This window comes from Gossypium arboreum, chromosome 4 (genome assembly GCF_025698485.1).
Source record: "Gossypium arboreum isolate Shixiya-1 chromosome 4, ASM2569848v2, whole genome shotgun sequence".
In the NCBI taxonomy this organism is placed as follows: Eukaryota; Viridiplantae; Streptophyta; class Magnoliopsida; order Malvales; family Malvaceae; genus Gossypium; species Gossypium arboreum.
This window is the reverse complement of record NC_069073.1, coordinates 105143843-105164409: the sequence shown is the minus strand read 5'-3', so window position 1 is coordinate 105164409 and position 20567 is coordinate 105143843. Positions and strand designations below refer to the sequence as shown.

Genomic DNA, 20567 nt, shown 5'->3' with positions numbered 1-20567 from the left:
ATTTTTAAATTTATAATTATGTAAAAGTTAAAAATCATAAAATCTTTAAAAAATTAACCTGTTAATTTAAATTTCAAAAATTATAAAACGTCAAAAATTCTTCGAAAAGAATTCTGAATTTTTGTTATTTTAATTTTGAAATTTATTTTTTAACTATAATTAGATAAAAAATAAATTTTCATAAAATTCTAAAAAACAAACAAGAAAAGCAATTTTTTAGGTATTGAATTAAATAAAGAGGAAATTATAATAGAGTTAAAAGTAATAAATAAATATAAAAATAAAGAGAAAAAGGGACGTAACGTATCACTGACATCTGAGAGGTGCTTCTGAGCGGAGCAGAAGGTCGAGTCTACATCATACTCGTCTCCTTGTGCCGCGAAACGCGGACTATAGTCCCCCTCCCCTTCTTTCTTTTCTTTTTTTTTTTCTCATTTTATTATCTTTCTCCCCCCATCCATCCCCCTTTGCTTGAGAGAGTTTGTGTGTTTTGGTTGTTTGGACTGTCGGCTTTGATTTTATGTTCTCCTTAATCCTTTGCTGTTCTTGTCGGAGATTGTAAGCTTGAAGATGCAACCAACACAAAGTTTAAATTTGGGCACTTGAACTCAAAGAAAATATGGTGAGCTCTTTTATCCTGTTTTTTCCATTAGTTTTTAAGTATTTATTTCACATTTTCTCTATCTGTTTAATCCTTGTTCTGGACTTCTCTTTGTGCTTCCAAGAAGCTATTTTTAAGGCTCTGTTTTGCTTCAATTTTATTAAAAATTTTATCTTTCTTTTTTTATCTTTCTTAGTTTTCGCGGCAGCCAAACGTTTACTCAGTTGAAGATTTTGGTGGCAGCTCCCACACATAATTTCTAATTATTCCGAGCAATACTTGTTTGATGATAATCTTAAACATAGTAAACTGTTTTTTCCCCAGTTCTTGAAACTGGGTTTTTCAGTAATGTCCCGGTCCTTATCCTGGGAATATTTACAGTCTACCAAATCAGCTGATGAACCCTATTATTTTGCCCTGCAGCTGTAATTTTCTGAAGATTTTGTGTCATAAATATGGGAGATGAGTTGAATAAATATATTGTGGGCTTGTACAAGTCATAACATCCCTGTTTGATTGATTATCGATATACCATCTCTACTATACTCTTATTTGGTTTGCTTGTCTATATCTTTAACACATTTTTATGGGATGTTTTAGTAGATTAGTTTTAACTAATGACTTAAATAATTTGGTTTATAGATGTGTAAAGATGAAAGTCTCTGTATTGCCAGCTGTTGCGGTACAATTAGGTTGTAATCCGGTGTCAGGGGCCGCTAGCAAGTTTTATATGACACAAACTTGGGCATTTTATCAATTATTGTATATATATATATTATCTTTTTCCGCATTGTTTTGCTGACTCCACTACAGATTGTTGTCACTGGCTGTATGATAGCTTTTGCTATGGCAGAATTGAGTTTTGCATTCAGTCATTGTTTAAGATCACTCCTCTTGTGATACTTGATCTTGTTTTTGGTATTGTAGTACATCTTGTCTTGTTTCTCCACCCCGCCCCCCTTTCCCCTTGTCTTTCTGTGCAGTGATTGGTAGTATTATGTTACTTGTACTTTGTACTTGACTTTATAATCAATGCCTAGTTGTACCAACAATTGTCAGCATTTATCCACACATCTTATTTAACAGCATGGTTGTGCATCCTCATTTTGATGATTGGCTAGCCATCTCTTTTCTTGGCCAACCCGAAAGTTTGTCAACTCTTAGTTGAAACTAGTGGAGTTTTAGGTGTTATTATATTTAGCTTTGCCTTTGTATTTTATTTTTATGCAAGGAACAAATTCTGACATTGTTATTCAATTGGTTTCCGCATGCATATTTGCTATCAGACTTCATATGTTGTAAACTGTTAACTATCTGAGTGAGGCTAATTTGGAAGGTGTTTGGAGTTCTTGATTCCCGCTTTTAGATCTGGAATTTTATTCTTCAATCACTTCTGATCTCGGTGTGTGTTGTGTGCAAGGCATGGTGTTCTCTTAACTTCCATTTCTTACACCCTTGGTGTCATGATACTTGTTTAAGGTCTAGAAAGTGCAGTGGAGGAATTGTTGTATAGCCTATGGCATTGTTATAAGTTCATCTTTGATTACTCATGTCATTCCGTCTATCTTATTTGTGAGTTTGTTGCTGTTGGATCCAGTTGTTATCAGTTGGCTATAAGCAAAGCGATGGCTAAACTTACTGATCATCTTTCAGATACATTATGAGGATCACAGAGCAATGGGAAGTGGTGTTTTCCCCTGGAAATGAAGGAGAGACAGCGGTGGAGAGCTGAAGAAGACGCTTTGTTGTGTGCATACGTAAAACAATATGGTCCAAGGGAGTGGAACCTTGTGTCACACCGCATGAACACACCCCTGAACAGGGATGCAAAATCTTGCTTAGAAAGGTGGAATAACTATCTCAAACCTGGTATCAAGAAGGGATCCCTTACGGAAGAAGAGCAACGTCTTGTAATCCGTCTTCAAGCTAAACACGGCAACAAATGGAAGAAAATTGCAGCTGAAGTCCCTGGTAGAACAGCTAAAAGACTGGGCAAGTGGTGGGAGGTATTCAAGGAGAAGCAACAAAGGGAACATAAAGAGAAGCATAAGACGGTTGAGCCAGTCGAGGAGGGCAAGTACGATAGGATATTAGAAACTTTTGCCGAAAAACTAGTAAAACAGGGCCATAGCTCAGCCTTTCCCATGGCTGCTTCTAACGGGGGTTTTCTTCATACTGACCCACCTTCACCTGCACCACCAACTTTACTTCCACCTTGGCTTTCTAATTCCAGCAATGCATCCGTTGTCACACCACCTTCCCCTTCTGTGACTTTAAGCTTATCTCCCTCAACGGTGGCAGCTGCTCCCCCAATCCCATGGCTGCAACCTGAGAGGATGTCCGAAACTAGCCCTGTATTGGGAAACATGGTGCCCCATGGATCGTTTCCTCGTAGTGAGAACCTGCTAATATCTGAACTGATGGACTGCTGCAGGCAGCTAGAAGATGGGCGACGTGCTTGGGTTGCACATAGAAAGGAAGCGGCCTGGAGGTTAAGAAGGGTAGAGTTACAACTCGAATCAGAAAAGGCTTCCCGTAAAAGGAAGAAGATGGAAGAAATAGAGTCAAAGATCGAGGCTCTAAGGGAAGAGCAGAAGAGTACACTTGATAGAATTGAAGCTGAATATAGGGAACAACTGGAGGGGCTAAGAAGAGATGCGGAAGCGAAGGAGCAAAAATTAGCGGAGCAATGGGCTGCAAAGCATTTGCATCTGACCAAGTTTCTTGAACAAACGGGGTGCAGACCCAGGGTTGTGGAGCCTAATGGGCAGTGAGCAAAGATCATTTATCAAGCATCTCCTTTCAACAGACTCTGCATTGTTTTTGATGATATTCTCTACTATAGAAGTCTATTTATAGTTGGTTTTTCTAGGATGGGACACTCTGAATGGGAAAGGTAGCATTAGCTCTATCTTTTGTGTTCACCTCTTAAAAAGTATATTAAATTTAGATTCCAATTTCTGGATATTAAGGAGTCTGATTTGGCATGTGAAAGAAGATGCCTGATTTGGTATGTGAATTTGAAGTTGTTGGTGAATTGATTTCTCCAAATCTATATAACCATAAAACTAAACTGATCAATAGGTTGATTTGAGTGCTAAATTTTTACGTTCATCATTTGTTTTATTTATTGTTATAGATATTAACATATATCATAAGCATTAATTTAAGGGTAAACTCTACAAATGGTCACTCAACTATGCTTATGTTTCTATTTTAATCAATGTATTTGTTTTATTATTTTAATCAATTTTATCCGTCTAATTAAAAATATTTTTAAATATTTTTTTAACTTTGAAATACTTTTTATCAACTTATTAATTATTAATTATTATATTATTTATTACGATTATTTTAATTTTATATTAACTTTAAGAGTTAATTGATTGGCGATGCAATCAATTTTTTAAATTATTATAATTATAATTTATAAATTTGTTTCAACATTATATTTATTTATTAATATATTGTAATAAAAGCAAGAATTATCATAATTTATCATTATATGAAAATTGAGACTAGAAAAACATTAAACTAAACTTGTTAACTCTGATTATGAATCAGATCGGGCTTGAAGGCTCATCTAATAAATGAGTTTAGATAAAAATTAAGTCTGTTTTTTAAATAGATCAAGTCTTGGATGAGCAGTTTTCAGCCCAACCCGGCGTTAGCCAAACAAATTAATTACTTTTAATAACAAATTTATATTCACCAAAGCCCTACCCTAGCCGTTATGAGTGTTTTACAATACAACAACCCTATCCCTTTGCCTTTACTCTTATTCCCAAATCTCCCAAATCAATTCCTATTTTCACCAAAAATCCCTAACTGTCTTAGTGCCGCTCACTAGCCGGTGAAGTTGCTGCTTCCTCTATCACCGACATTCACCACTGTCATCGCCTTCTCCGCTCCAGTTTTCAGTCGTCATCGTCCACTTGTGCCACCAATCAATCCCATTCAAATTAAGATTAAGGTATAGGTTATTTCTAAATCTCCATTATGTGGGATAATTTTGAACTAGAGTTTTGGCTTCTTGCATTTACAAACCCAGAAAAATAATAAAACTAAAAAATTATCAATGTATTACCACCTATTTATTTAACTCTTCTAAAATCTTAGAAAAGTTTTTGTAAAAAAAATAACCAAAGAGGAAGATGGAGAACCAGAGGAGAAGCACAAATTCAATTTTTATTTTGTAATATAGCGATGAGTCTGAATTTATTATATCATTAACAATGCAAGTAGGCTTCTTGAAAAGTCAAACACTTACCGTTTTAAGTTGAATCGGTCGGTTGGAAGTAAAGACTCGAATGGTTGGAGTTTTTATCTTGTTTTTAAAACACTGATATATACCTTTGTTGTACTTAAATTTCTTGTAGGTTTTGAATCTAACGTAGAAACACAATGGGTCACCTCTAAAATAAAGTAAATAAATTTAAAAAACTAAATTCGATAATTTAACAAAATATGTTTATGCTAATATTTTATTATATTATATTATATTAATTAAACATCAAAATTTGAAAAATGAGAATAGGATAATATTAAGTTTTATAATTTTATTATAGGAATAAGTATACGTTTCTTTTAACCAAACCCATCCTTATAACAATGTATGGAATAGTCATACTTTTAATTTACTAAGAATAAATTAATTAGTGGTGAATTTTTAAAGTGAAAAGATATTAAGAAAAGGGTAAAGAACGACAAAATTAGAAAATTAAATCAGATTTTGAAGTGTAAAATCATTTTATTATACTTTTAGATTATAATAAAATTGTAAACAACTAAATAATTTCATTATATAGATAATGAAGAATGGCATGTTATTGTATATGTCCTTTTCACACTTTCTTTTGGCGAAAGATGTGTTATTTCTTTTCAAAAATCACATATTGGACCATGTTTATCAACATGATTATTCGAAAATTATTTTTAAAAATAAAATATTTATTATTATAAAATATAAAATAATTGCAACACCAAATTTAAGCTCAAGTTAATGTACATTTTTCATGTCTTTTAAGAATGAGTTTATAGGCTGTTTGATTAGGGATGATGTTTGTACTATTTATATTTATATGATATACATAATAAGAGTGTCAAACCCAATGTTATTCGAATCGGATTAATTAGACAAATTGAAAATTGATTGAGATATCGATTTGGAGAGTGACTTTGAGCTGATTAAATCGGGAATCAGTACGAATTGATTGAATCAGCTAGAAAAACCTATTGAGCTGACGGTTGAATTAATTGAATTGAGACTTTTTAAATTTTTAGTAATTTTTTAATTTGACCAGTGAACTAGTAACTTAATTGATTTCATCACCGATCTGATTCAAGAAAAATATTCATCCAAACCATTTTTCACACCTGTCTAAATAAACAAATAAAGCCTTTTCTTTTTGAGATTTTAAAACAATGGTATAATGTCAATTTTAATCCTTAGAATATTCTCAAAATTAAATCTATATACATATATATAAAAGGAGAAATTATTTTATGAACCCTCCTTACCACATCATCCATGATCGCTACCAATTAAAAATAAATACATCATCTTTTTTTATTCACATCATATATATAGTTGGGCTAACAAAAGATTGATTTATTTATTTTCAATTGGTGGGGACCATGGATGATATGATAATAAATGTTCATTAAATAATTTCTCATATAAAAGGGATGTCAAACACATCCTCTAGTTTATATGTGTCCTCAACTTCGCATAAATTTTTTTTATAGATAAACTACACTTGTAGTCACTCCATTATTAGGAAGTTTTTTTTTTTGGTCAACAAATTACAAAATGGTCATTAATTATTCAAGTTTTTAATTTTTTAGTTACCAACTATTAAATGGATAACATAAAGAAAGCGATAACTTTTAAAATTAGCATAAAAACAACTTTAACCCTTAACATCAGTGGCGAATCCAAGAGGGGCTGGTAGGGTCTTGGCTCCTCCCTAAAATGGAAAATTTTCTATTTAGACTCCCTTTTGAAGTTTATAAAATTTTAAAATATTAATAGTAAAATTATACTTTGGCCCCAAAAATGATAAAAATTTAATTTAATCCTTTAAAATTATAAAAATATAGGCTATTAAAATGGTAAAATTACATTTTTTTTCTATCATAAAAATATACAATTTATTTCTGCCCCCCAATTTTTTTTTTTTTTTTGCTTTGCCCCTGCTCAACATTATAAATTGTGTCGATTTAGTCTTGATTCTAAAAAATTCAACCCTCAACATTTACGCATTGTGTACTTTGGTCTCTTTTTTCAATTTTTCTTTTCTTTGTGACCATTTCACCTAATTTTTTTTTTAAAAAATCTATCAACTAATTTTGATTGGAAATATACCAAAAACAAAAAACCTAAAAATTCAAGACAATAATTTTCATCTTTTCCCATTATTTTAAAATTAACCCTCAATGTCACAAAAAAAAGTAAAATTGTAAAAAGAGATCAAATTACACGATGGGTAAATGTTGAAGGTTAATTTTTTTTTAGAATCAAGGCTAAATTGACACAATTTATAAATGTTGAGAGTTAAAGTTGTTATTTTGCCAATTCTAAAATCTACTAAGTTATCTTTCCGTTAACAATTTAACGGTTGGTGACTAAAAAGAAAAATTTGAAATAGTTGGGTGACCAAAAAAGAAAAAGTCGAATAGTTAGGTAACAATTTTGTAACTTTTCTTAGTTGGATGACAAAAAACAAATCCTAATAGTTAGGTGACTATTAGTGTTATTTACTCTTTTTATATTACATGAAAATGGTCAATTTATGATTTTGGTCCCTATACTATGCTCAATATAACTATGCATAAAAAGAAGGCTACACCATTGGTGCTTTTTTATTATACTTCATACAAAAAATAGTTAAATTTCAATTTTGGTCTTTTTATTATGCCTAAATTTAATATTTAAACATTATATATTTTATAATGTTAATTACTAGTCTAAATAGTTAATATCGTTAAATTTTCAACTAAAACATTAGATGGTCATGTATAATTTAAATGCCTTTAGGGTTTTGGAGAGTGACATGTGGCTCCATTTTTTTTGGGTTTGTCTTGTATTTTTTTATCTTATAAGACAACAGTCAAATTTTAATATTGGATCCGATAGTGGGTTGAAACTTGAGATTTAATCTATATATTTTAATTTTTGGTATAATTTGGTCTATTTATTTTTATAATGTCAGTAGTTAGTCTAAAGAGTTAATATTGTAAACTATTTCAATCAAAGTATTGACACCAATTATTCTTAAGAACAAGATTCCAACAAAAAAAAAATTACTTTATCACAACGAGTTCGAAGCAGTATTTTAGGAAAAAAATCACATAAATAATTTCAATGTTATTTTATTGTTACATGACTTAATATTTTTTAATTTTAAAATATCACAACAGAGACTTAATAGAAGCATTTTAATGGTGATAAAAACTAAACCTAAATTTTTAAATCTGAAAGGTAGATAGATTAAATTCTTAAGAATAAAAGTTGGGACATTAAATTCCAAATATACAAACTGTATAGCAACTTAAAGCATATTTTACCCGTCAATTTTAACATGTTTTCTTTATTCTTTACCTTATAGAAAAATGATTAGATTTCATTTTGGTCCCTCTATTATGTTTACATTTGAAATCTAATCCTTATACTTTAATTTCTAACATAATTTGGTCTCTATATTTTTATAATGTTATTAATTAATCCAAATAGTTAATATCGTTAACTTTTCAATTAATATGTTTTGTGGATATATATACATATATATAAATAATTTGAAAAACAAATTTTAGATCCAAAAGTAGAAGGTTAAATTTTTAAAATAAAAGTAAGGGATTAAAATCTAAATATATGAAATATATAAGACTTAAAGTATATTTTAATATTTAAATTCCAAATGATTTGACACAAACAAAAATTAACCCAACTCAAATCACATGATGAATCATGCTAATAGAAGGTTAAGGGCGTTCCTTCATTCACAGTTGGATGCACCACGATGGTGTTTTTTTCTTTTTCACTATAAAAATGGTTAATTTTAATTTTGTGCCTTTTATACTTAAATTTGAAATTTAATTATTATATTTAAATTTTTAATATAAATTGATTTCTATATTTTTATAGTATTATTAATTAGCTCAAATTATTGATATCATTAAATTTTCAATTAAAATGTTACGTGATTATATATAATTTGAAAGTAAATTTTAAATTCAAAAGTTGAAGGGTTAAATTCTTAGGATGTGTTTGGTTAGTTGAATTTTAGATTATATTTTGTAATAGGATTATGAGAATGTAAGATTAATGGTGGAATGTAGTATTACCTTATTTGGTTTATTTGGTTGAAATGTAATATTCAGATGTTCGGTTGGCATAATGTAATATTACCTCCAAGTAATTTTACGTTATTATCCTTATTATAGAATTTTGTCTTTACAAATTCACTTCCTTTACATTATTTAGTCTCAAACTTTTGGTAAAATTATAATAACTTAAGGGTAAAGTATACATATAATCATCCAATTATAAAAAAATTTCATTGTAAGCACTCAAAATAAAAAGTTTGCAATTTAAACACCCATGTTATGTAATTCGGTCATTTTATCCACTCCCGTTAAAATCACAAATGACAAGTTGACTTGACAGTTAAAAAATTTGGTATAATAAAAATTTTAACCCTCGAATTTTACATATTAAATTGATTTGGTCATAAATTTAAAAGTAACCCTTAAAATTTACAAATGTTCTCACTTTGATCCTAATTCTAAAAAATTTAAAGAAATATATAAAAATACATAAGTATCTTTAAAAATATAATAATAAATTTAAATTTTATATTAATATTAAATCATTGTTATTATATTAATATTAAATAATTATAATTATAATTATATTAAATAATTCCACCGTCCCCATCCTCATCCCCACCTCGTCCCTCTTCCCTTCTGCTGCTGTAAAATTAGCAAGAGAAAAATCCGTTTGAGGAAGAAAAATCTTATACATAAATTATTGATTTGATCTGGAAGGATAGGGAAGGGAGGGAAGACTTTATTTTATTTAAGATTAATATAAAATTTAAATTTATTATTATATTTTAAAATATTCATGTATTTTTATATGTTTCTTTGAAAATTTTAGAATTAGGACCAAATTGAGAATATTTTTAATTTTAAAGGTTAATTTTTAAAATTATGGTCAAACTGATATAATATATAAAAGTCGAGGTTAAATTTGTTATTATATTAATTTTTAAATGTTACGTTAGCTTGCCATATGTGATTTTAACAGAATGACTGAAATGATCGAATTATATAATGTAAATGCTTAAATTGTAAACTTTTATTTAATTCCTAAATAAATTTTTTTATAATTGAGTGAAAATTAAACAATGGCATATTGATTTTATTATATGAAATCAATTCAACAATCACCTATCCTAATTCACAACACTGAACCCAAAATTCTCATGTAAAATTCTAACATTTAATGGAGTACACAAAATTGCATCAAATTATGTGATGTAAGAATCCTAACCATGTTAATAGGAAAATATTTCAGTAAATATATTCTTGGAATGATAAATTAATTTCAAAATTCAAAAGTCAATTTATTCACTAACTTTTACTTCTAAAATTTCTTTCATTTAATGTAATTCTTGAAAATATGAATGGTATTTTCTTTTGGGTAGGAAAATGTAATCATATAAACAAACGAAAATAATAAAATACATAAGCCATTGCTATTTTAACTATTAAAATTATATTGGTTAATATTATAAAATAAAAGATTATTTTTGTGTTAAATGTTAGATTTTATCTGTAATCTTAGATAATTTAAGGGGTTGTGATAAAATCACACCTTATATTATGACATCTTCACACTATTCTGCATCTTGTAAGTTTACGAATGATTGGAATATTGATAATCCAAACACTATAATCTCATTTATGAATATGACATTACGAACCGTAATGTTATATTTGACCAACCAAACGTTATCTTAAAACTAAAAATAAGATTAAATTTTAAAAGTATAAAATATTTAAAATATTTTTAATCATTATACTTTTATTCTATAATTTAATATAAACAAAAAAAACCCAATATCAAACATGGTAAACTACACTAGTTATTTTACTCCACTTAACTAATGCTGTATACTTTTCTTGGAAAAATTAACTTCCCTAGTATTTTCTTTTTATTTGTAAAATACTAAAATTTCCAAATGTCCTGAATTTTACCTCAAAAGAATAGCCTGCAAGAGAAAAATAAAGTTCACGATCCTTTTAGTTATAGGCAATTTGAAAAACAAACTATATAGGTTTCGATCTTTGCATTCAAGCCCTCTCATTTTCCTCCAATTTGATTGTAGGGTGAATAAAACTTTATTCGACTAAAAAAAAAAATTTTTTTTGAATTTCAAGTTAATCGAATCTAAATATTCAATTTTTTAGTCAATTCGAATAAATTTATTCGGTTGTTTTCCTACAACATTTTTGAATCAATTTGAGTTCGAGCCAAGTTAAAATTTACAATTAGAATAACTCAAATAATAGATTAGTGTAATTACTCTTTTGGTCCCTGAAAATTTTGAAAATGAGCAAATTAGACTCTCAACCAAAATTAAAAGAAAATTCAAAATATTTATATTTTAATATATATAAATTAAAAAATAAAAACTATAGAAAAATTATAAAGAATATATAAAAAGTTTAAAAATAAAAAAATTCTACATCAATAATTTTGGAACCTAAATAAATAAATTAGCGATTCAAATTTGTCATACTGAAATATTTTAATTTTTCTCTTATTTATTTAAAAGAGTTTTTAAATATGCATGGTTTCAAATTTATATGCAAACATAAAATTAGTTATATTATATTATAATAAGATTTTAATTTGACATGTTTAATTTTTTAAATTTAACTCGACCACTTCACTTGAATCGATTTAAAAAATTTCAAATTAAGTTAATATGATAGAACAAGACTCATCAACTTAATTATCTTAAAATTTTTTCACTAGATTTAATCAAACACTCACCCTACATACCAAGCAATTTTATATTTTTAAACTTGGTGGGTCCCGCAAAACCCAACGGACGAGACAAATTCAAATGGCCTGACCCTTCCTTGCATTTCCCAACGGTCACATAGTTTAAAATCCAGAATCCCCATATCTAAACAACGTTGGTTTTTCCCTCTATCAACTGCTTCTATCCACTTTCTTTCTCTTTAACATTTTCTCATCGAATTTTCCCAAACTTTTCTGTTTTAATGGAAACCCAAAGCGTTAAATTAGGTACTCCCTCGAAACAAGCCACGGTTTCAAAGGTGAGGGTGGTGGTCAGAGTCCGTCCGTTTCTACCTCAAGAGATTACCGCAAGGAATGGCAACTCGAAGTCGTGCATTTTTCTTCTTGATCATCAAGATAATGAATCTTCTGATGAAGTTTCTGTTCATCTTAAAGATCCTAACACCAGGTAAGATATTGAATCTTTGGGTGGGGGGAGGGTTGATGTTTGAGCAAACAAAATACGTTTGGTTTTTTTTAATTATGGTTTTTCTTGTTGGTTCGTAGCCGAAATGAAAGCTACAAGTTGGATTCTTTCTTTGACCAAGAAGATGATAATGTCAGAAGGATATTCTACAGAGAAGTTAATTCTTTAATTCCAGGAATCTTTCATGGCTTCAACGCTACTGTATTTGCTTATGGGGCTACTGGTAGTGGAAAAACTTACACCATGCAGGTACGGACCTCTTATGTCTATCATTAACTACTGCTGTGGCGGATTCTGAGACTAAGATTTAGAGGCACGGTACAATTTTAAAAGTTGAACGAGAATCATTTAAAAATTATTTAAATTTTTTTGTGAAATTAATAAGATTTTCAAAAATTTGAAGTGAGATTTAAAATTTTCAAAAAATTTGAGAGGGCATAATTGAAATTTTCTGAAACCAGTGGAAGTTTCGAGAAACTACTGCTTTAGGTATTTCAATACAAGCCATGATTTTTCCAAATTAAATTTCATCACAAAGTCCAATCTTTTGAAACCCCTTAATCCATGCAATTAAAATTGCATTTAATGTGATAATATGTTAACTGTGAAGAGATGAAGCACATGTTTTGTTGTTCCTTTTAATTACTTGCATTTAAGGTGATATTATGTTAGCTGTGAAGAGATGAAGCACGTATTTGATGTTGCAAATGCAGGGTACGGAAAAGCATCCTGGTCTAATGCCTTTGGCCATGTCTACAATTTTGTCAATATGCCGAAGCACAGGGTGCATAGCAGAGATTTCATACTATGAGGTCTACATGGATAGGTGCTACGATCTTTTAGAAGTCAAAACCAAAGAAATTTCAATTTTGGATGACAAAGATGGGCAGATTCATCTAAGGGGCCTTTCTCGGGTGCCTATTAATACCATGTCTGAATTCCATCAAGTCTTCTCTTGTGGAATTCAGAGAAGGAAAGTTGCACATACTGGTCTCAATGATGTTTCCAGTAGAAGCCATGGTGTCCTAGTGATTGCTGTTTCCACTCCTTGTGATGATGGTTCTAGGCCTTTTTTGATGGGGAAGCTGAACCTCATAGACTTAGCAGGCAATGAGGATAATAGGAGGACCTGCAATGAAGGCATTCGCCTCCAAGAGAGTGCTAAGATCAACCAGTCCTTATTTGCTTTGTCAAATGTGATTTATGCATTGAACAACAAGCTGCCCCGAGTGCCCTATCGAGAAAGCAAATTGACTAGAATATTGCAGGACTCTCTTGGTGGGACTAGCCGTGCCTTGATGGTTGCTTGCCTGGTACAGATTTCTCAGTTTTTAGCATTTTGACTGCTTGTTTTATTCACAATTTTTCTAAAATTTGATTAATCTTCTCCTTGTTTCATCAACAGAATCCTGGAGAGTATCAAGAATCTCTTCACACCGTTAGCTTAGCTGCTAGGTCTCGTCATATTTCAAATGTCGTTTCTTCAGCTCAAAAGCTACAGACACAGAAGGAAAAAGTTGATATGGAAGCAAAACTGCAAGCTTGGCTTGAATCAAAAGGCAAGACAAAGAGTGCACAAAGAATGGGACCATTCGCTTCTCGATTAGTAGGCAAAACACCCAGTTCCATACGCTCTATGAAGAAGCTTGATTACAACAGCTCTTGCAAAGTAAAAAATTCTACCAAAGATGATCCTTCTAATACCAAAGACAGGTATAGAATAACTTGACTACTACTTGAATACCCCATCAGAACAGCCTGACTTCATACACTCACTGCTTGATTTGTTAAACATATATACATGCAGGGGCTTATCCGTGACTTCCAGAAATTTATTCAACAATGAAGATGTTGTTGATATTGAGCAGATCATGTTGAAACCAACTATGAACTTAGCTGGTATGTTATTTAAGTACGAAATCTGTTGACAACTTAGCCTAGTACTGTATGAGAACTGAGACGTAAAGACGTTCTTATTTAATGTATCGGATTTGTAGAAGAATCATCCGGCAAGGAAGAGACTACAACAGTCGAAAACTCTGTCGATACCATCGGATTATCTCCAAGTAATGAGAGGAAAACTGCAATGCAAAGCCCTTTAAGAAAGGTCCTCTCCCCCATCAGTTCCAATATAATTCCAGAAGCGATCAAGGCTCAATTTTCCTTATCATATGAGCCAAAAACTCCCCAAAATGTTGGCACTCCACGGGATAAATTTAATGCGTGGAGTTCTAACGTGAAGGTATATACGTTTCATGCTACTTAAGTTTTTATTGACCTAATCTCAGCCATTTCTTCTGACTTGACAAATCTTTTCTGTAGAGCTCTCTCGTTCAAGAATATATCGAGTTCTTAAATACGGCTAGCAGGTCAGTTATATCATGTCAGAATCTCTTCATTTCTTAATATATTCTCTTTTTTTTTTTTAAAAAAAACTAATTTTCTTCATTGGTTATATTGTATTTGCAGAGAAGAGTTACTAGGCCTAAAGGTACTGTTTATCTGAGTAATACAATGTAGTTCTTTCTCTAATCTTCTTATCTATATATCTTCAACTATTGTATGTATATGTTATAGGGTATTGGATCGAAGATGACAGAATACATAATTGAACTTAGAGAAACAAGCCCTTTAAAATCGGTAAGGAAAGCTTTTCTATGCTAATTTAAACAAGTTTTTTGAATTATGAGTGAAGGTAGCTAAGCTGTCTGTTTTTTGCAGCTAAGTGACTTGGAAAAGATTGGTCTTTCATCAAAGCAGGTTTACAACTTGTTCAGCAGAGCAGCAAAAGGAATTATTGAGTGAGCAGAAATTGCAATTTAACCAAGATACATGCTGTTTTTCATTGCAATGTTGTGAGATTAATGTAATCAGTATGTTGTGGTCTGTCACTACAGAATTGCCTTAATAGTATCATGCAGTACATTAATTATTGTACTGCTAAGTTAAGTTTTCTTAAAATCGTTTCAGAATTGTTGTCCTAGTATCGTGCTAGTACATTAATTATTGTATAGTTGAATTTTTAGAAAGAGTGAAGTAGAACATCTCAATTTTCAACAAAAGTTACCTGATCAATTCTGTTGTCCAGAGATCCAAAATTTACAGTAAAAAGTTTCTTTCTAATGTTGAGCAAAGGATAACGGTCAGAAATGAACTCTGAATTGCAGTTTCATCCTTCTGAATTTCTTTAAATGGAGTAAAATAATCTTTTTGTTATGTTAAAAATATGCTTATTTTGGTTACACATTTGATAATTATAATAAAAATGGGAATTGAGAAGATATGCCCTATTATACAATCTACAAGAAAAAATATAAGGAAATAAAATCTATATATCTCTAAATAGTCAAATTTGTTATAAATATAATTAATTCCAGTTCTAATAAAAAAAAAAAACCGAAAAACTAGCCTCTCATTTAGATTTTTCTTTTGAAATGAATTGGACTAAACTTTATAATAAAACAAATTAAAGTACAAGCTAACTCATTAAAAAAAAGGCCTACGAGGAGAAAAAAAAAAACAGAATTAAAAATAAAACAAATTTAAAAAATTAAAACCAACCCAGATTTAACTTCTTTTTGTCTAAACTTCCATTCTATTAATATTGGCTCCTATTGAAAAAGACTCAAAACTAATAATATTATGACACATTTATTTATTTTCTAATTTATTTACTTTTATTTTCATTTTTCACGTTCTTCCCAATTTCCTCCCCACACTTTTCATTTTTTCTTTCTTTAAAAATTTAATAAAATATTTTTACGCTTTCAATTAAAAATAATATTATTGAAAGTAATAACTACGAACCTTAAATATAACATTTCTTTAAATCCATAAAAGGACTTGCGAAATTCATCATCAAACAATTACAACCTTAATATTGAAGCTGTTCGCTTCAACGGAGCAAAAAAAAAAACCTAAGTTAGAAGTTTTAAAACATTTCATACTTAAATCTCAAGAATAAAATGTAGAAAATTGAATTCAGTTTGAACAGTAATTTCCCAAATTTGTTGCATATCATTTATAATATTTTCTGAAATTAGTAGAAGAAAAAGATGAAAGAGAAACAGAGAGTTTTAGGCAAGAGGGTGAGTTGCGTGGGAATGAAAGACAACTTGGATGAAAGATATGGTAATGAACGAGAGAGATAGAGGTGAACAAGGATGACAGGGGAGGGAGAGAGAGGAATATTTTATATTAAATTTATTTTTAATTTAATTAAAAATGTCACATGTCACAACTTAATTGGCTTACTTAATAGTTAGACCAAAAGTGATAATAAAATCAAAATTTAACTATCACTTCTCACAAAAAAATATTTAAATACTTAAATGAGAAAATACTATAATTTAAAGGTCAATTTTTCATTTAAACCTAAATAAAATTTATACGGAATAATATCTAAATATGTCTCTAACTAATATCCTATTTACAACATTCCCTTTCAAAACATAGATATAAATAATTTTAACTTGATACAAATATAACTTCAACACACACAAAAAAAAAATTCAAGTTGTCTTAAATCTTTTGATTGAATTTGATTGTTAATAAATGACTTCAAAGCCAAAATATATATACTATCACCATTAGTAATAATAATATCAACAACATAAACCACTGATAAAATAATAGCTCCCTTAGAGTGTTTATAAAACATGGTGCGATCACAATTACTTTTCTTCAACTTGAATTCTTAGGCTATCACAAAATCTATCAAATCAAGTATGAGGATTTTGTTTCAATCCATAGAAAGATTTTCGAAATTGACCTATCTTTTCACACTCTTTTTTAGCAATGAACTTAGGTAGTTGCTCCATATATATACCTCCTCTTGAATATCACAAAGTAAGAAATAAATTTTAATATCAAGTTAATGCAAAAATCATTTGTAGGTGCATTCAATAGATATGAATAATCGAACATAAGCTACTAGAGAGAAGGTGTCTAAGCAGTCAACTCTATACATTTGAGCATACCTTTACCAACAAGTTGGGCGCTAAGGCAAGCTACTAATTCATCAAGTTTTACCTTAATTGTAAATATCTACTCACATTCAATAACCATTTTTCCTGTAAACAAATTCACCAAATCTCAAATACCATTTTCATTTAAAACCACCTTCTCTTTCATCATTGCATCAGCTACTAAGATGAGACAAAATTGTTGGAAAATCAGGTTTGAAAAATGTAGCACCATGTACCCGACCTGGTCGCTAGGTCTAGGTACCAGATGATACAATAAACCAAATAACTTAACGGTATTTTTTATTTTGCTTTAATTACATGCTTAAACAACTTAAATTTCAAAATCTAACTATTATTAAAACTCGTTCAGAACCAGGGATGAGTTATTACAATTTCGATTCCAACAATTGATTACAAATTTTAAATTAAGAGTCGAATATAGACACAATCAACTAAAACCTTGAGGCGTGGTCTCCAGGGATGCCCTTCTATATACACGAAAACTACCCCGCCCATCACTAGTCTCTGGCAATGTCTGCCTTGATCCCTCTACTCGATTCCCGAGTCAACTTCTACCCTGCATATAAGCAGTAAAATTTTGTAAGTTTAAGAGAACTTAGTGATATCCTTAACCATGGTATTCGTAGAAAATTTTTTAAATTTAAGAGGAGTGAGATTCTATGTTTAAAATTAAAACCCTTTGAATTCTGTAGGAAAAATTTCAAAGATCTCACTGGTGTAACCCATGCCTTGCTTACTTGAGCCAACCTTCTGTAGACATGACCATCGAGCTGATCATAACCAAGATCCATCTAGAATTAATATCTTATGGGTCTTAACCTGGTTTACCATTGTTTTAGACCTTTCTTATACTTTTCGTGATAGGCCTCAACATAGATACCCATTTTCTTCATTTCGGACTGGCGACAACTTTGGGCAAATACCTAAGTAGCCGCTATAACTGTGGATCCCTTACTTGATTCTTTTAAACCATACTGAACTCCATAGATAGTTGGTATACTAATTCAGCAGTAACCTACTTTTTGTCTTAACCTATGTTAGAGCTCATTCCTGAATAAGGTCTCTTTCTATTATCCTCATTCAAGGACTCGAACATGATACTTAGTTGGCTAAATTAACACTCCCCTTTTCCCAGAAAGACTCGTACCAATAATGTAACCCAGTGTGCTTACTCACTTGAACCCAATCCTTTTAAGATACTCTAATTAATGGATAGTTTCCAACGGACTATCCCATGCTAACAAGTCTTAACCGAACATCCTTTTTCTCTAAAGATCTCTGACGGACTTACCGATTAGACTATTTAGCTTAGATTTTGCCTTGATGACTCACTTATTATACCTAATGTTATATTACTCGTCAACCACTGATGTACTAATAATAATGAAAAATACTCTAAGCCTTGAAGAAGGTATCCCTTCTATCGCCTCTTCCTTGCTAAGATCACATATACCTATTTCCTCCTTCCGTCACAACTTAACGGTTTCCCCTTTTTTATGGCTTAATTGCATCTTGGCCACTTCTAACAACTTTTGTCCTTTTCTTAGTTTGGAGGATGCTCTTACTTGCTTGTTAATCCATGTTCTCAACATATCCCATCCATCTTGTTATACTACCTATTGTGCAAGTAATCCAACGACGTCCCCTTTTTTTTTATGCCCTGTCAGCTTACTGGTTCACCATCTCGATGGACTTCACATGCTACCATAATCGAGCTATGGTCTTACACAATATAAAGCTATGTTTAATGTCCTGGCAGACTCCATATGTTTTCATAATCGAGCTATGGTCTTACATATTAAGAAACCATGTTTAATGTCCTGGCAGACTCTATATGTTGCAATAGCCGAGCTATGGTCTTACACATTATGAATTAATGTTTATGTCCTGGCAGTTTTTCGATTTCGAGGAATCAATAAACCTCTTTCGAGGTGTCGCCTTGTAAGACCTATTAATGACCGTCGTAGTGTCGCTCCACAGAGTTGATAGATCGTCATCACAGTGTCGCTCTAATGAGCTAGTCGATAACATTCCATGCTGCAACCAAAATACCTTGTATTCTCTTAACAATCCACCTATTCCTTCATTCTGCTGCTTTTTCCTAACTTCATCTACCCCATCAAGGTACAATACCTCTGTACTTTGCATACAATATTAACACGTATTTTCATACATTTCATTTCACTAGTTATTATCACATACAATACACGATTCATTTATTTGTCAAGTTACAACTAGAAATCATTCAGCAACTAAACTTCCAAGAATACACGCTCACAATATTATGCATACATCGATTACTCATTATCCATATTCATACATAACTATGGTCTTAGTCATGACTTAGAATAGACATGAATGTAGTTCAAGCAAATGACACATCATCAATCACCCAAAAGTAGAGTACATAAACTCACCTTACTTCTTTCATCCCTGATAACTTAGTTGGTCCAAATGCCAGAGCCTCACCCATCCTGGAAGCTAAGCATTACAACCACTTATCTCAGTTAAAGTAAAGTCATTTAAACCTTAAAACCCCATAACCCACTTTATAGAACCTTATTAGGAGTTTTTACCCTCATTCTTTCTTTAATTCTTGAGTATAGAAAGTTAATAAACTTACCCAGTTTCCCAATTTCTTTACTTCTAGACTTCAATTGTCACTACTTCTGCTCTATGCAGAGCTCTCATAGGTTCTCCTTTTCTTTGGATCAAAGAAGACAATACAAGTAAGAAGAAATTTGTAGGTAGAATTAAAAATTTTTTTTCCTTTCGTAGAACGTTCACTTTCACACACACACACACATACACACACACACACACACACACACACACATACATACATATATATATATATATATATATATGTATATAACTCATATACTCAGTCTTCCAATTTCTCTTAGCCAATAACTGGTAAGTATTATGTTTCCCACTTTCGAACTAGCCAATTCCATCCTGACCAAACCAGAATTGAAATCTAATTATTTGCTCGATAGTCACAAAACTTTCCAAAATTCCTAGTAAAGTTCGCTAGCTATCTATTTTGCTCAATTAAATCCCGAAGCTCCTTTAAATTCGAGTCCGTAAATAAATCTAGGTGTGACAACCCCTTAACCCTTAAAGAAAATTTTGTCATTGAAATTTCCTCTTATGCCTAATCTTGGAGGCGAACTTCGAACAATTTTTCTCTGCATAACATAGAGGTAGGAACCTCTAGTTCTCCCAATTCCCTTGACATTGACCTATCACTTTCAAATTTACTCTAAACCTAGTCTGCTCAAACGGTGGATCTATCTTTACTCTATATAAGGTGTCTTGTACCTGTTGGATCTGGTGCCCTAAGTGTAATTTTTTTGTCAATATACACTTGTAATTTTTTCGAACAAATTGGTTAATAAAACAAATTCATTGATTACATTAGTATACTTTGTATAATTGTCCTCACATGGTTTT

At 30.8% G+C, this 20567-nt stretch overlaps 2 protein-coding genes across 3 annotated transcripts; both read left to right on the top strand.

The window, feature by feature from the left end:
* Nucleotides 1–285: 285 nt before the first annotated feature.
* LOC108460787 (transcription factor AS1) lies at nucleotides 286–3703 on the top strand. 2 transcript variants are annotated; one of them, XM_017760435.2, is made up of 2 exons: nucleotides 286–622; nucleotides 2199–3703. In XM_017760435.2, exon 2 carries the CDS (start codon nucleotides 2305–2307, stop codon nucleotides 3373–3375), a length of 1071 nt encoding a protein of 356 aa, XP_017615924.1. In that variant the 5' UTR covers nucleotides 286–622; nucleotides 2199–2304; the 3' UTR covers nucleotides 3376–3703. The 2 variants fall into 2 exon arrangements, with proteins under 2 accessions (XP_017615924.1, XP_017615923.1); XM_017760434.2 differs by having other exon boundaries at nucleotides 287–622; nucleotides 2255–3703.
* Nucleotides 3704–11734: 8031 nt separating this feature from the next.
* On the top strand, nucleotides 11735–15185 carry LOC108459333 (kinesin-like protein KIN-10B). Its single transcript, XM_017758689.2, has 10 exons — nucleotides 11735–12105; nucleotides 12204–12372; nucleotides 12837–13436; nucleotides 13529–13836; nucleotides 13931–14022; nucleotides 14121–14365; nucleotides 14446–14492; nucleotides 14593–14614; nucleotides 14701–14763; nucleotides 14845–15185. The coding sequence occupies exons 1-10, from the start codon at nucleotides 11900–11902 to the stop codon at nucleotides 14926–14928; spliced, it is 1836 nt and encodes a 611-aa protein (XP_017614178.1). The 5' UTR covers nucleotides 11735–11899; the 3' UTR covers nucleotides 14929–15185.
* The last annotated feature ends 5382 nt before the right edge of the window (nucleotides 15186–20567 follow it).